This window comes from Episyrphus balteatus, chromosome 1 (genome assembly GCF_945859705.1).
Source record: "Episyrphus balteatus chromosome 1, idEpiBalt1.1, whole genome shotgun sequence".
Lineage (NCBI taxonomy): Eukaryota > Metazoa > Arthropoda > Insecta > Diptera > Syrphidae > Episyrphus > Episyrphus balteatus.
Genome location: NC_079134.1, coordinates 35690162 through 35704453, shown reverse-complemented (window position 1 = coordinate 35704453; position 14292 = coordinate 35690162). Strand labels below are relative to the sequence as shown.

Here is a 14292-nt window from a genome sequence, read left to right as displayed (position 1 = left end):
TTTTCTTCAATAATAGACAGGACTATATCTGTGCAAAATTTCAATTAATTTTGTAGTCACAATTTTGAGATAACGGTAAAATAAAGTTTTATTATTCAACAGGTTCTATCTTTTGATCTAAAGCAAATACAATTTTGATTTAACTTTATTGAGCATCCTGATAATATTACCTTTCATTTGGTATATCACAAGTAACTGTACATTCACTGCAAGCTTCACAATGTTAAATTAAAAACCTTGCGAAATACCTCAAAACACCTGTGGAGATCTGTTGATCATGAACAGCCACCAGTGTGGGAACTGGGAAGTACAGTAATCTCAGTTTGGAATTTCGACATGGTTGGCTTTAAAAAACTCTAACTTTTTTTCTAGGCATCACAGAAATATGATTGAAACGTCAAATGAAAGGTGAAATAATGAGCTTTCAAATGATACAAAATTTTAATAGGTTGTCATTGAAAAAAATTGATTCAATAGCGTGAGAAGATAAAATTATATGTGTTTTTGTCTTTTTTTGATGAAAATTGATCGAGTTAAAAAATTCTAGCTCTTTTTGTAGATTTCTAATAGACATGAATGATATATATATTTTGAGATGAAGCAATAAGCTTTCAGGTGGAATGAAATATATTATAGGTTGTTATGTCAAAAAAATGCAAAAAAGGTGATGGAAGTTTTTTTTCACTTTTTTCATAAGAAATGATTGTTTTTAATAAATTATTTTAATACTTTTTGCGCATTGTAAAAATTTAAAAATGGTTTTATTATTTAGAAGAAATATTTGGCTTTTTAATGGTATAATTTTTTTTGTAAGCTTTTAAAATAAAAAAAATTAATATTATTAGAAATGAAAAAAGGTAATTTTTTTTTAGCTTTTTCTTGTAAATTATGATTGTTTGAAATAAAAAAAAACGCTGCAATTGACTCATTTTAAAAGCACACAACCTGTTTTCTTACGACATTATCACGTAAAATCATCGTCCGTAAACCGGCTTTACAGACAACCTCTTTTTTTTTTTTATTTAGATATAACATTTCAAAAGAATTATCTTTACTCTGTCTTTAAATTTTATATTTATTTCAATAAAATAATATGTAAGTTGTAAGTAAAAATTCGTTTAAAAAATTTTTAAATTTATAAATTAATTAAATTATAAAATAAATTCACATTTTACAAAAATGTTTGCATAAGTGTAATATAAGAGCCAGAAGTTTGTATAATCTGAAAATAATAGAAAACTCATGATGGTTAAATAGTTTCACGGTGTCTGAGAAATAAACAAAAGAATCACTTACTGAAGTAAAAAGAGGCAAAGATGGTTGAAAAAATGGCACCTTCATTAAGCTTCCTCTTTGACTTTTTAACAATATGAGAATAATCAAGGATTTAACTTTCTTGTTGTATCTGTACCAATCGCAAAAATAAAGAGTTTCTGATATCTGTAAAAACTATATTCAACAAAATTAATCATAGTCGTTGTTTATTGAAATTTTTTTATTGTAATTTAGGGCCAATTTTTCACTAGTCAGATAAACCTCAGATAGATAGGAATAAAAGTTTTTTTTTATATTGAAATTTATTCCTCTGATAGTCTAACTGACGATTGAAAAATCAGGCCTTAAACGAAAAATTACAAGAGATTGTTTTTGCAGCTTGATAATATTCTTACATTTTTGTTAACACTCTCCGCTCCATAACAATAAGTGTAGAGTTGGGTACAAGCTCCCATTATATATGTAACATTAACCATTTGTGCCATTCCAGATGTCTGACAAAAAAGAAAACCTTTAACTTTTCAAATTTCCTTACAAAATATAATTACCAATGTTAGATTCATTAGAACAACTCCCAAAGTTATACTGGCAAATAGAAAATGTACAAAAATCATAAACTTGTAGATATGGTTAAAACTTTCAAACATTTTGATAATATTTTGTTGCCTTTTAATAAGGGCACTTAGTTCATTGTAAAGATGTTCATTAGTCCTTGTGTTTTCTTCTAAAAATTAAATAATTTATTAAATATCTTTTTGCTGATTTAAATTGCTTACCAGCTTCACTGAAATCTTTAAAAGCCTTTTTGAAATCTTCTTGCAAACATTGATATGAAATTGAAATGTACATGCAAGTTGACATAAAAAACCCATCAGCTCCAGGAAATCCATATATTGTGACAGTTGCAGAATGTACCAAGAAAAGATACAAAATTGAGTAAAGGGTCTTATTGTTGAGTTGAGTCATATCCTGATAGGGTAAACTTTAGGAAAGAAATAATTATAACGATCAATTTAATATATTAAAATTGTATTTTTTAATTTATTTACGCAGCTTGAAAGGGCAGTGCAATCCATTTGTCTTCAATACCAATAAAGCGATGATATCCCCAAATAATCAAAGGCCTTAAACTATAAAGGCAATGTGAAGAAATTCCAAAGAAATACAATACCATCCACCAAATAGTTGTCCAAAACGAAATTTTTCCAATCATCGATTTTTTTACCGTGTCCTTGGTGTCTAGTAAGCATTTGTTTTTTTTTTTTTTTTAATACACAAAAAACTGTATTTCTTATTGGATCTATTCTTTATTTAATTTAATTTCAAATATAAATAATAATAAAATCAAAATTAAAAGTTTTTCAGTGCATTAAGCTATAACTAAAGAAATGTATGGGTCACTGTGGTGTATACGTATTTTTTTTTTATTGAACAAATTCAAAACAATTCATATAAAATTTCTCTCGCTATAGACCAGTTTCGATAATTTTTGAAACCAAAAAAAATCATAGTAGAATGAAACCCATTGGAAAAGGAGGTGAATATGATGAAAATTAAAGAAAAAATAAATTACGGGGGAGCCGAGTTCGGGAAGTTGGTGGGTTGAGTTTTTAATGGTAAAAAATGGTATATCTCGATTTCCGGCAAAACTACAAATCCTATAGAAAAAAGTTGTATAGCAAAGTTGTAGGTAATAAAAAGATCTACTACTTTTGTATCAACAATTTTTTCACATAACCTCAAAATTTAAGTGAAAAATTAAAAAAACCGAGTTTTTGGTTTTTTATTTTTATCTTTTTCAAAAACAAAAATTTTTCTTCGAAATTTGGTGAAAACTTACCTTATTATGTCCCAAATATACTGTAATTTATTTGATTTAAAATATTAATTTGTTCACCTTATTTTGACTTAATACCAAAAAAACACCCTAATTTTCAATCGAAAATTCACGTGTCAAAATATCAGCTTTTTTCAAAAAGTCGGTGGGCATTTCGTTCTTTAAAATTTCTATTTTCTGATGGTGTAAAAAAAATTTTACATTAGTATATTATAGAACAAGTTCTAGTAAAATTCCAAAAATAAAAAAAGCTTGAATTCGAAAAAAAATTTTATCATGGTTTACAATTTTGGCCTATTTATTCAAATTTACACTTTAATTACTCAAAAAACGTAAGATTTCATGTAACATTGATTAGTCTTACGTTTTTTGAGTAATTAAAGTGTAAATTTTAATAAATTTTAATAAATATGCCAAAATTGTAAACAATGATAAAAATTTTTTTTCGAATTCAAGCTTTTTTCATTTTTGGAATTTTACTAAAACATGTTATATAATATCTTCTTCTTCCTTCCTTTTTCTCGGCGCTGTTATGATCTCGATGTCGAGGGGATCATAACTATCCCACGTTACTGCTTCACACTAGTGATCCGCTTGTGGGGTTCGCCGGGTTGACCTCAGAAATCGGCGGCAAGCCTCCCGGTTTTGTATTGTTCCATTTCTAAGGCCAACTGAATGCTGGTGTTTTTGCATTTGCTTGTACCAGGAGTTTTTAGGCCTACCTTTCTTTTTATTTCGTGTTGGAACGAAATATGTTCTATAATATATTAATGTAAAATTTTTTTTACACCATCAGAAAATAGACATTTTAAAGAACGAAATGCCCACCGACTTTTTGAAAAAAGCTGATATTTTGACACGTGAATTTTCGATTGAAAATTAGGGTGTTTTTTTGGTATTAAGTCAAAATAAGGTGAACAAATTAATATTTTAAATCAAACAAATTACAGTGTACTTGGAACATAATAACGTAAGTTTTCACCAAATTTCGAAGAAAAATTTTTGCTTTTGAAAAAGATAAAAATAAAAAACCAAAAACTCGGTTTTTTTAATTTTTTACATAAATTTTGAGGTTATGTGAAAAAATTGTTGATATAAAAGTTGTAGATCTTTTTATTACCTACAACTTTGCCATACAACTTTTTTGTATAGGATTTGTAGTTTTGCCGGAAATCGAGATATACCATTTTTTACCATTAAAAACTCAACCCACCCACTTCCCGAACTCGGCTCGCCCGTAATTTATTTTCCTTTCATTCTTATCCTATTCCCCTCCTTTTCCAATGGGTTTCATCCTACTATGATTTTTTTGTACTTTTTAATGTTTTTGAAGGCATCGGCACTGGTCTACTAACCAAATAATCTTGTTTATAGAGATTTTTTTAATATTTCATCATTTACATAATATTCATTTGTTAATTTAGAAAACTAATCTGGGCGAGAAAACGGAGAAATAAATACTCCACCCAGAAAATGACTCTGATTTTAGGTAAATAAAAATCTATAAGCAAAAGCGATGCCATAGTGTGAATGTGCCGTAATTTTTACCAGTTTCATTGTACTTTTGCATCTAGTGATTAGATAATTTGTTGTCAACAAGAAAAAAAGCAGAAAAAGCATTTGAGTTATACATATAATTTTTTCTATACTCAGGCCCAATTTATTCACACCCCATTAAATTTAAAGTCGCCATTTAAAATGGGAAATTTCAAGATTTCAATGCTATTTGACAGTTTTTCTAATTTTAATGGAAACTTGAAATTTAGTGGAGAGTTAATAATTTGGGCCTTAGTGTCAACAATTGTTATTAATTTAAGATATTCTAGAAAGCTAGCAAAATGCCTCGATTTACTGTTCATCATGTAAGAGATTAAAATTAGTGAAAGAAAAGGTACAGAAAATGAAAAAATAGGGTTTCTCTTTCAAAGGAAAAATTATCACATGACTGAATTTGTCATATTTTTGAAGTTTGGTCAAACAAATAAATGTCTAGAATTCCAAATATAGGAAAAAATGGACTAAAAGCCAACAAATTTGGAAACCATATTCAAATAAAAAAAAAAAAACACTACAAAAAGTATGATGTTTTTAACAGTTAAGTTTTAAACTAGGTATACACTTAACATTAAATGAGACTTCCTTCTGCCTAAAAAATTTGTCACGTTCCGTCTCTAAAATGCAGCAAACCAAAACTAATAACAATATTGTTGTCAGCCAAAATGTATGATATTTGATATATTTAAATATATGTTATGTATAATCTTCAATATACCTACTAAAAATTAGAGTTTCATGGCAAATTTTTAAAAAGTTCTATATCGATAGATTAAAATTTTTTAATTAACGTTCTATTTGCATTCACGTAAGTTCTTATTCCCTAGAGGTTGGTGAATACTCGGTAAGACATTTAAAAAATTTACTAGTCTGAAAAATGTATTATTTTTACTTGCTCATATAGACCAGTGCCAATAATTTTTGAAAATAAAAAAATTATTAGCAGCATACGGGTGGTGGGAAAATTTAGGATAAATGGTATATGAAAGGGGAAAAATAAATTGCCCACAAAATAATTGGGGGAAAGGGGGTGGGTGGGCGAAAAAGTGGGGTGGGTGTCAAAAATCATGGTTTTTTACGATTTCTGTCAAAATTAGACGTCCTATTGAAAAAAGTCAAAGGCAAAAGTTGTAGGTAGTATAAATGTCTACAACTTTTACTCAAAAAATTTTTTTCTATAACCTCAAAAATATTGAAAAAAATGCAAAAATACGATTTTTTTTATTTTTTATTTTTATCTTTTACAAAAATAGTTGGATTTTAACAAAACTTGGTTAAAAACCAAATTATACTTTTCTAATGGTCATTGACCTTTTTAATTTGAATCAAGCACTAGAATAGCTCTAACGTGCAAAGTTTTTGAGATATTGAATTTTGTACGTCGCAAATACTATTTTTCTGATTTTTGGCATGGTAATATGTCAAAAACGTGTTGTGATAGAATTTTTCTGACTTCAGATTCGAGCTCAGCGCACAAAAAACCATTAGAAAAATATACTTTGATTTCTATAAAAAAAACTTTTTGACTAGTGAAATCGAACAAGACATTCGATTTTTTTTGCCCTGGTCGATTTCACTAGTCAAAAAGTTTTTTTTTTTTAAATCAAAGTATATTTTTCAAATGGTTTTTTGTGCGCTGAGCTCGAATCTGAAGTCAGAAAAATTCTATCACATCTCGTTTTTGACATATTACCATGCCAAAAATCAGAAAAATAGTATTTGCGACGTACAAAATTCAATATCTCAAAAACTTTGCACGTTAGAGCTATTCTAGTGCTTGATTCAAATTAAAAAGGTCAATGACCATTAGAAAAGTATAATTTGGTTTCTATGTAAAATTATTTCTCGCCAATATTACTGTCATTTACGGAAAAATCAATTTTTAAAAATCGTTTTTTTGTTTTTTTCAATTTTTCTCAATATTTCCTAAAACAAAAGTATAGTTTTTCCACACAATCTTTAAAAAACGGTTTTAAGCTAAATAATTGCATTCCAAACTTTTCAAAAATCATTTTTTCAAATTAAATTCGTCAAAAATCCAAAAATTAACTTTTTGCTCAAAAAACATTTTTAATATATAGAAAACATAACAAAGTAATTTTTAACCAAGTTTTGTTAAAATCCAACTATTTTTGTAAAAGATAAAAATAAAAAATAAAAAAATCGTATTTTTGCATTTTTTTCAATATTTTTGAGGTTATAGAAAAAAATTTTTTGAGTAAAAGTTGTAGACATTTATACTACCTACAACTTTTGCGTTTGACTTTTTTCGATAGGACGTCTAATTTTGACAGAAATCGTAAAAAACCATGATTTTTGACACCCACCCCACTTTTTCGCCCACCCACCCCCTTTCCCCCAATTTTTTTGTGGGCAATTTATTTTTCCCCTTTCGTATACCATTTATCCTAAATTTTCCCACCACCCTTATGCTGCTAATAATTTGTTCAACTTTTGCCTTCTGAAAACCGGATTGGCACTGGTCTAATAGGGCAAGTGTTGGTTTCGTGCCAAAAAAATTTGAGGTTTTAATCAAAACCAACATTACGATGATGATGGAGAACTCCGAAAAAGTGGGTCTCGCAATTCCGTCCGTCCGTCTGTGAGTCCATCTGTTCACATTTCCACAGCCTAAACGGGTGGTCGGATTTTCTTCAAATTTGGTACTGATGATTTTTATGGAATTCTGAAAGTTTTTTTTTTTTTATATATTTCGCTTAGAAAGTTAACCTCCCAACAAATTTTTTAAGTTATTACAAATATCATTACGACGTAATACTCAAAGCGATTGCAATAAAACTGCATTTTTATTTTTTCTAAAAAAAGGCAAATAAAAACAATTTTTTTTTAATCATTTTAACAAAATTTTGCCCTAAATGTCGGCTCTTCCCCAATGTCAAATTTTTTAAAAATTTATTTAGAGCCAGCTCTTAAAATCTACAAATAAACTTACATAAAAGTGCTTTGAACTGCAAGAGCAAGTGCGTGTGACCAAGTCGTGCATTTTATTTGTTTCCTTTTCCTATGGCTAGTTCCAAAATCAAACATTAAAATTACATTTATTTAAATATAAATACCAATGTTTTCTCAATATTATAATAAAATAACACTTACCTGGAGCAAGATGTTCAAAAAGATTATTTAAAAGTGTGCCCAACTCCTTTCGATAAATTACAAAACACATCAGCTTTATCCAAGTTACCAATTTTGTTAGACAAGGGCAAAAGGCATCGAGTGCTTTAACTAGATCCCCTCGTATCATCCACGCAAAACGAATCTCACCAATTATAGCCGTTAACAAAACAATCAAATTTATAACAATCTTCATTATAGCTAGTCGATTTAAAGTGTCTAATGGCCAAAAACCGATAAATCTTAAAACCCATTTTCCCATGCAAAAATATGCTATTTCAAATTTATCCGAGAAATAAATCGAAGCCATTTTATATTTTTGTATTGGTATTATTGACTTGATTTTCATGGTTAATTCTTTTTTATATAGTAACGAAAAAGACTTAAGTTTAGGCTTCTAAGATATATGGTTAGTTGAATTATACTCTTACATGCTTAAGGTTGATACTTATCTTCATTATAATAAAATAAAATTGCACTACAATCATGCAATTTGAATTAAAAATGAATATGATTTTGTCAGCATTTGAAAACAATGCACTATGAAGGGAAATGATATATCCAGTGAGTGAGTTGCTAAATATGTATTAAACTTGATGCATAAAAGCAGTATTTTTACAAAAAAAAAAAAACTGAGCATAATGATTGATAGTTTGGTAGATAAATGTCTTTTTTTATTTATTATATAAAAATACATTTTTATAAAATAATTTTTTTAATAAAGGGCTTTCCTTGTTCATAATAATAAATTAAAATACAAACTTGTAGAGAAAATTACTCAAAACAATGCAAATTAATTTATAATTGAAGTCCCAAAGTGGGATTATTGTGCCCTGAATATTAGGGTGGGTCAAAAAAATGGAAATTGGTTTTTTTAATTTAGTACTTCGAAAACTCGATTGCTAGACACCTCTAGCATATACTCACCAAATATGAGCTCTTTATCTTAATGGGAAGGTCCTCCGCTTTTCAATTTTCCATTTTTACATCAAGCTTCTACCAAAAAAAAAAATAATTTTTTTATTAATTGACTTTTTAGCCAATTTTTTTTTACATATTCTTGTAGAAAATTGAACGCTCTACAAAAAAGGTTAAATACACTTTTTTGAATTATCTAACCGTTTAGTAGATATTTGAGGTCCAAAAATCGAGAAAATCTTTAAAAATTCGTTTTTTGTTCTTAATTTTGTAACAAATTGAAAAATTATAATAATCAAACGCGCATGACATATTCTTGTAGGGAACAGATTGTTCCACAAGAAAGGTCTTAATAATTTTCTTCAATAATCTAACCATTCTAAAGATATTCGAGGTCAAAGTTAAAAAAAATATGAAAACATTTTTTATTTTTCAAAATTTTCTAATTCACTGAAAATTCAATATTTTCAAATTAGCAAGATGTTTTCTTGTAGGGACTTAAACGTTCTATAAAAACTTCCTTGGCAGCAAATTAAGTGCTTTAACCGTTTAGAAGATAATCGTATTCAAATCGCAATGCATACTTGTCATAAGAAAACTATTGAAATCAGTGGGCATTGGTTTGGATAAGAATATCTTCTTAACGGTTAAAGCAATTAATTTGCTGCCAAGGAACAAGAAAACATCTTGCTAATTTGAAAATATTGAATTTTCAGTGAATTAGAAAATTTTTAAAAGTAAAAAATGATTTCATATTTTTTTTTAACTTTGACCTCGAATATCTTTAGAATGGTAAGATTATTGAAAAAAATTATTAAAACCTTTTTTGTGGAGCAATCTGTTTCCTACAAGAATATGTCATGCGTGTTTGATTATTATAATTTTTCAATTTGTTACAAAATTAAGAACAAAAAACGAATTTTTAAAGATTTTCTCGATTTTTGGACCTCAAATATCTACTAAACGGTTAGATAATTCAAAAAAGTGTATTTAACCTTTTTTGTAGAGCGTTCAATTTCCTACAAGAATAAGCAAAGAAATTTGCAAAAAAGTCGATTTATAAAAAAAATAATTTTTTTTTGTAGAAACTTGATGCAAACATGGAAAATTTAAAAGCGGAGGACCTTACCATTAATATTAAGAGCTCATATTTGGTGTGTATATTCTAGAGGTGTCTAGCAATCGATTTTTCGGAGTACCAAATCAAAAAAAAGAATTTCGATTTTTTTGACCCACCCTACTGAATATGTATTTTTTTTTGTAACAGATTATAATAATTTGTTTATTTGTACGAGTATAAAATGAAACAATTTTTAAATTTACATAACTGCTTGCAGAATTGAAAAATAAGATCCAGACGTCTGAACAATCTAAAATAAAAAGTATAATTTTAAATATTATATAAAATTTGTTTTACCAAAGCAAAGACTTCACATAAATGGGAATTAAAAAAATTGTCGCCTTTCTTTGAAATATGTACTAACTAAAATCGCTCTTAGTTAAATCTTTTTTCAACTGAACGATATAAAAATGAGTCTTAAGCACATATTTATACGCAAAGAATTTAGAAAAAGGTCTAAAATCTATTTCCTTAACAAAAAGTGGTAGAAAAAACATTGATACTGCAATCGATAGATATTGTTAATATATAAAAGTCACACATATAAACAAAAAATTTAAAAAATCTTCAACTCGAGATATGTTGAAAAGTCAAAACAGTGAAGTTCGATGTTTGAGAAACATAGGTATTCACCAAAAAAAATGACGAAGCCAGAGTAGTTGCAATGTTTATAGGTCTAAAGAACCGTGTTTTGTCCCTAAATCCAGATTTCGGAGGTATTTTGAAAAAAAGCATGCATTTTTAATATTCAAATTGCCCTACAAAACATATTAGGTCATTGGAAAAATATTTTCAAATTTCGTTTTTTTTTTTTGTTAAACAGTCTAATGAAATGTTAAAATTTGTTAATCTTCTAAAATACACAGGAGCCAAAAACTAAGTTAAATCAAACATTTGGCAGATACATGTCAAGTTATTTTCTTGTTGCTCTCTAATAACATAAATATTAGTTCAATTATCTTTCTTCTGATTTTTGGTGATTTTTCTGAAACATCGAATTTCTAAATTCACCTCAGTTAACCCTACGAAAATATCAAATTTCTAAAAATCCTGAATATTCAAAATTTTAAATTTAATTGTCTCTGACATAATATTTTTTTAAAACTCTAAGCCTGGGGCCCTTGGGCACACAAAAATTTGGATTCCTTTTGGAAAGTAAAATAAATTGTCTAAAAGGCAATGGCTGGTTAAAAAGGGGTGCCAATATATCGTTCCATATAAAGTATGTACCTAGTGGCAGGGGGGTGCCAATAATACGTACATTGGGTTTGGGACATCAATCTATGTCACTGCCAATAATTGTACTTTTACTGCCAATAATAATTATTCCCCGTATCCGTTATAAGTTTCAGTTTGAAAAATTGAAAAAAGATCTCAAACGGATTGATAGATTTGCTTAAAACTCGATACAGACGATTTGTACTAGATTTCCTAGAGCAATTTTTTTTTTTTATTTTAATGTCTCCTTTTAAACGAATATCTCCAATATAAAGTTTTCGAGATATTGCAATTTTCTCAAAAACGGCTAACGATTTTGCTTTGAAAAAAAAAAAAAACTTGTAATGCTGCAGAAAAAACCGCACTTTTTAAATAAGAAAAATATTTTGTTGGACCCTTATTAACCTACTAGCCATAGAACCGATTTCTTAATGTAAACTACTCAACCGATTTCAATGAAAACGGTTTATACTGATATTAAAATTAAGAAATCTTTTATTTTTGGATTTTTAAAAAAAGTTAATTTTTTTTTTTGAAAATCAATTTTTTTTTAAAGTTATTTAATGAATTTTATTTGAATCAATCATCAAATACGAGAACAATTCGCAATTCAAAGTGAAAAAATGTTTGGGGGTGCCAACTGCCAACCAATGAAGAATGTAGATAATGGAAGAGAACTTGTTGTTTCAGTTTTGAGCTACGAGAGATTTTCGATCAGTGTTTTTTAAAGCAACAATTTTTTTAGTGTCATCTATTTTTGAGTGTTGCTATCAGCAAAAATCTATTTTTGTATTGTGATGTCGCCATGTGCAAACTGTTTTTTTAAACACTACCTTTAAGAAAATATAACTCTCAACTGGTATTACGATGAGGGTAGGTCTTCCTAGGCGGGATCTTCTACTATAACATATATTGTCCCTGATTACTTGCTTGAATAGGAAATTGACGAACCCAAAAATGTATCGGTTATTCTTTCATCCACTGATGATGGAGCCATCATCAGAGAACGAAAACAAGATGTATGGATAGATGTTTTGGAAGGAAGGGAGTACTTTATAAGCGCGAAAAATACAGACTCTCAAATCTCAACTAATCTTGTGAGCGTATAATTAATTTGCAAGAAAATATGAATTTCGCAAATTGTGAAATACAAAATTACTGCGTCATATGGTGCGTCAATTTTCAAGTTTCTTTATAAGAATATTTTACGAAAAATAAAATCAAAGATGGCAGCCAAAAGATAAATTTCGCAAGTTGTGAAATACACAAATGCTACAAACTCCTGGGTCTTTTAACCCTCAGTAACGGATTCGAATGAAATTTTATGATTTTGCTCAGAACATAAACTATTTTAATAGGTACTTTTGTGCATGCACTTGTATTAGTTCAAATAAAAATTGAGAATTATTTTAAACAAATCCCATAGTTTTATGTGAAATCTTGCCCGTGTTAAGAATTGAAAAATCAATTTTTCATACCGAAGAAAAGAGTAATAAAGATGGCGAGAAAAATGGCGCCAGAAATGAACTTCCTTCTTGTGATTTAAACAAAACAAATAAAACCAAAAGCTTTACTTTCTTGTTGCAATTATACCAATCACAAAAGTATAAAACCTCAGATAGTTTTAAACACTTAAATTAAATTTCACAAAAAGTTAAAAATTTACATAAATATATTAAGTTTTTCTTAAAATAAAAAAAAAAAAAAACTTACATTTTTGTTGACACTCTCAGCACCATAACAATACATGAAAAGCTGATTTAATGCCCCAACTGCGTACATTAAATAAATTATTTTAGCCAAACCAGGAATCTGAAGAAAAACAACAAAAATACATAAGTAAAAAATATGATAAGGTAACGTTTTTTTTATAAATTTAAATTACCAATCGAAGATTAACCAAAGCAACTCCCAAGGTAATGCTTGCAAATGAGAAATGAACAAAAACCACCAGCTTATAGATTTGATTAAAAATTTTAAATACTTCTGTTATATTTTGCTGACGTCTGATTAAATTCGTTAGATTTTTGTAGAGTACATCATTATTTGTATCTTCAAACTAAACAGTTTAAGTTTTTGTTATAAGTTAATTACCTGCAAACTTACCTCCTAATCTGAAGCTTTTGAAAGAACGTTTAAAATCTTCCTGTAGACACTGATAGGAAACAGAAATGTACAAGCAAAAGCACAAAAATGTCCCATCAGTACCACAAACTCCAAGTATATTTATCGTTCCCGAATGAACAAGGAAACAATAAATAATAGAATACAAGGTTTTGTTATTAATCCGAGTCATATCTTCATAAGGCAGACTCAAAAAGGAAGAATTTAGTGTTAAAACTAATTTAAGACTTATTTTTCAACTTACGCCGCTGGAAATGGCAAATCTACCCAATTGTCCTTATTCCCACTCATCAAGAACTGATAAACCCAAATTAAAAGAGGTTTAACAGCAAACAAGGATAACAAAGACACAGCGTTTATGTAAAGTACCTTACACCAAATATTTGTGATATAAGTTACCCTTGCAATCAATTTATTCTTTTCAATATTTTTAGTATCTATAAAATGAAATTTATTTGGTTTTTGATATTTACCTACAGAATTTTAAAAGTTCACACCTGTTTTGCAGTGTTCAAAAAGTCTTTTCAAAATAAGTTCCAAATCTCGGCGATAAACCACAAAACAAATCAATTTTATCCAAGTTACAATTTTCGTTAGACACGGTAAAATCACTTCAAATGCATACAAGGGATCTTTTCGCATCAAAACGGCAAATCGAAATTCTCCAAAAATTGCCGTTATTAATAATATTAAATTGAAAAATATTTTAATTTTTTTTGCACGATTAAATTTATCTAATGGCCAAAAGCCAATAAGTCCTAAGAGCCATTTGTTAACGCGAAAAAATGACATTTCCAAAGAGTTGTCCATAGAGGAAGGATTTTGGAATAATTCTACAAGTAGTTAGATAATTTAGATATCCTTTAATAAAAACAGGTTATCATCAAGGAGATACGATATGCTTGATTGCAATTATTAGTTTGTTAGCAATTGAGCAATTAGAGTCCATTTATAAATGAAAAATGAGAATAGATTTTGCGATAAAGTTTTATTTTTTAAAATTAACTCCCAAGTCTAAAAAAATAATGTTCAGTACACGGTTAAAAATTCTGGAGTATTTTTTAATACAGCTCTTGTATTAAAGCAATTTTCAATAAAAAAAAATATTACATTT

At 28.1% G+C, this 14292-nt stretch overlaps 2 protein-coding genes and 1 long non-coding RNA gene across 3 annotated transcripts; all 3 read right to left on the bottom strand.

Annotated features, from left to right (window-relative positions):
* Positions 1 to 1149: 1149 nt before the first annotated feature.
* LOC129906013 (odorant receptor 22c-like) lies at positions 1150 to 2511 on the bottom strand. Its single transcript, XM_055981640.1, has 6 exons — positions 2325 to 2511; positions 2052 to 2257; positions 1824 to 1999; positions 1671 to 1769; positions 1297 to 1440; positions 1150 to 1222 (listed from the first exon to the last, which is right to left on the bottom strand). The coding sequence occupies exons 1-6, from the start codon at positions 2486 to 2488 to the stop codon at positions 1172 to 1174; spliced, it is 840 nt and encodes a 279-aa protein (XP_055837615.1). The 5' UTR covers positions 2489 to 2511; the 3' UTR covers positions 1150 to 1171.
* Positions 2512 to 9495: 6984 nt separating this feature from the next.
* On the bottom strand, positions 9496 to 13077 carry LOC129906017 (uncharacterized). Its single transcript, XR_008770699.1, has 4 exons — positions 12940 to 13077; positions 12768 to 12866; positions 12533 to 12685; positions 9496 to 10086 (listed from the first exon to the last, which is right to left on the bottom strand). It is a non-coding gene; the product is annotated as an uncharacterized LOC129906017 (long non-coding RNA).
* Positions 13078 to 13140: 63 nt separating this feature from the next.
* LOC129913910 (odorant receptor 24a-like) lies at positions 13141 to 14005 on the bottom strand. Its single transcript, XM_055992927.1, has 3 exons — positions 13676 to 14005; positions 13423 to 13615; positions 13141 to 13366 (listed from the first exon to the last, which is right to left on the bottom strand). The coding sequence occupies exons 1-3, from the start codon at positions 13986 to 13988 to the stop codon at positions 13141 to 13143; spliced, it is 732 nt and encodes a 243-aa protein (XP_055848902.1). The 5' UTR covers positions 13989 to 14005.
* Positions 14006 to 14292: the final 287 nt, after the last annotated feature.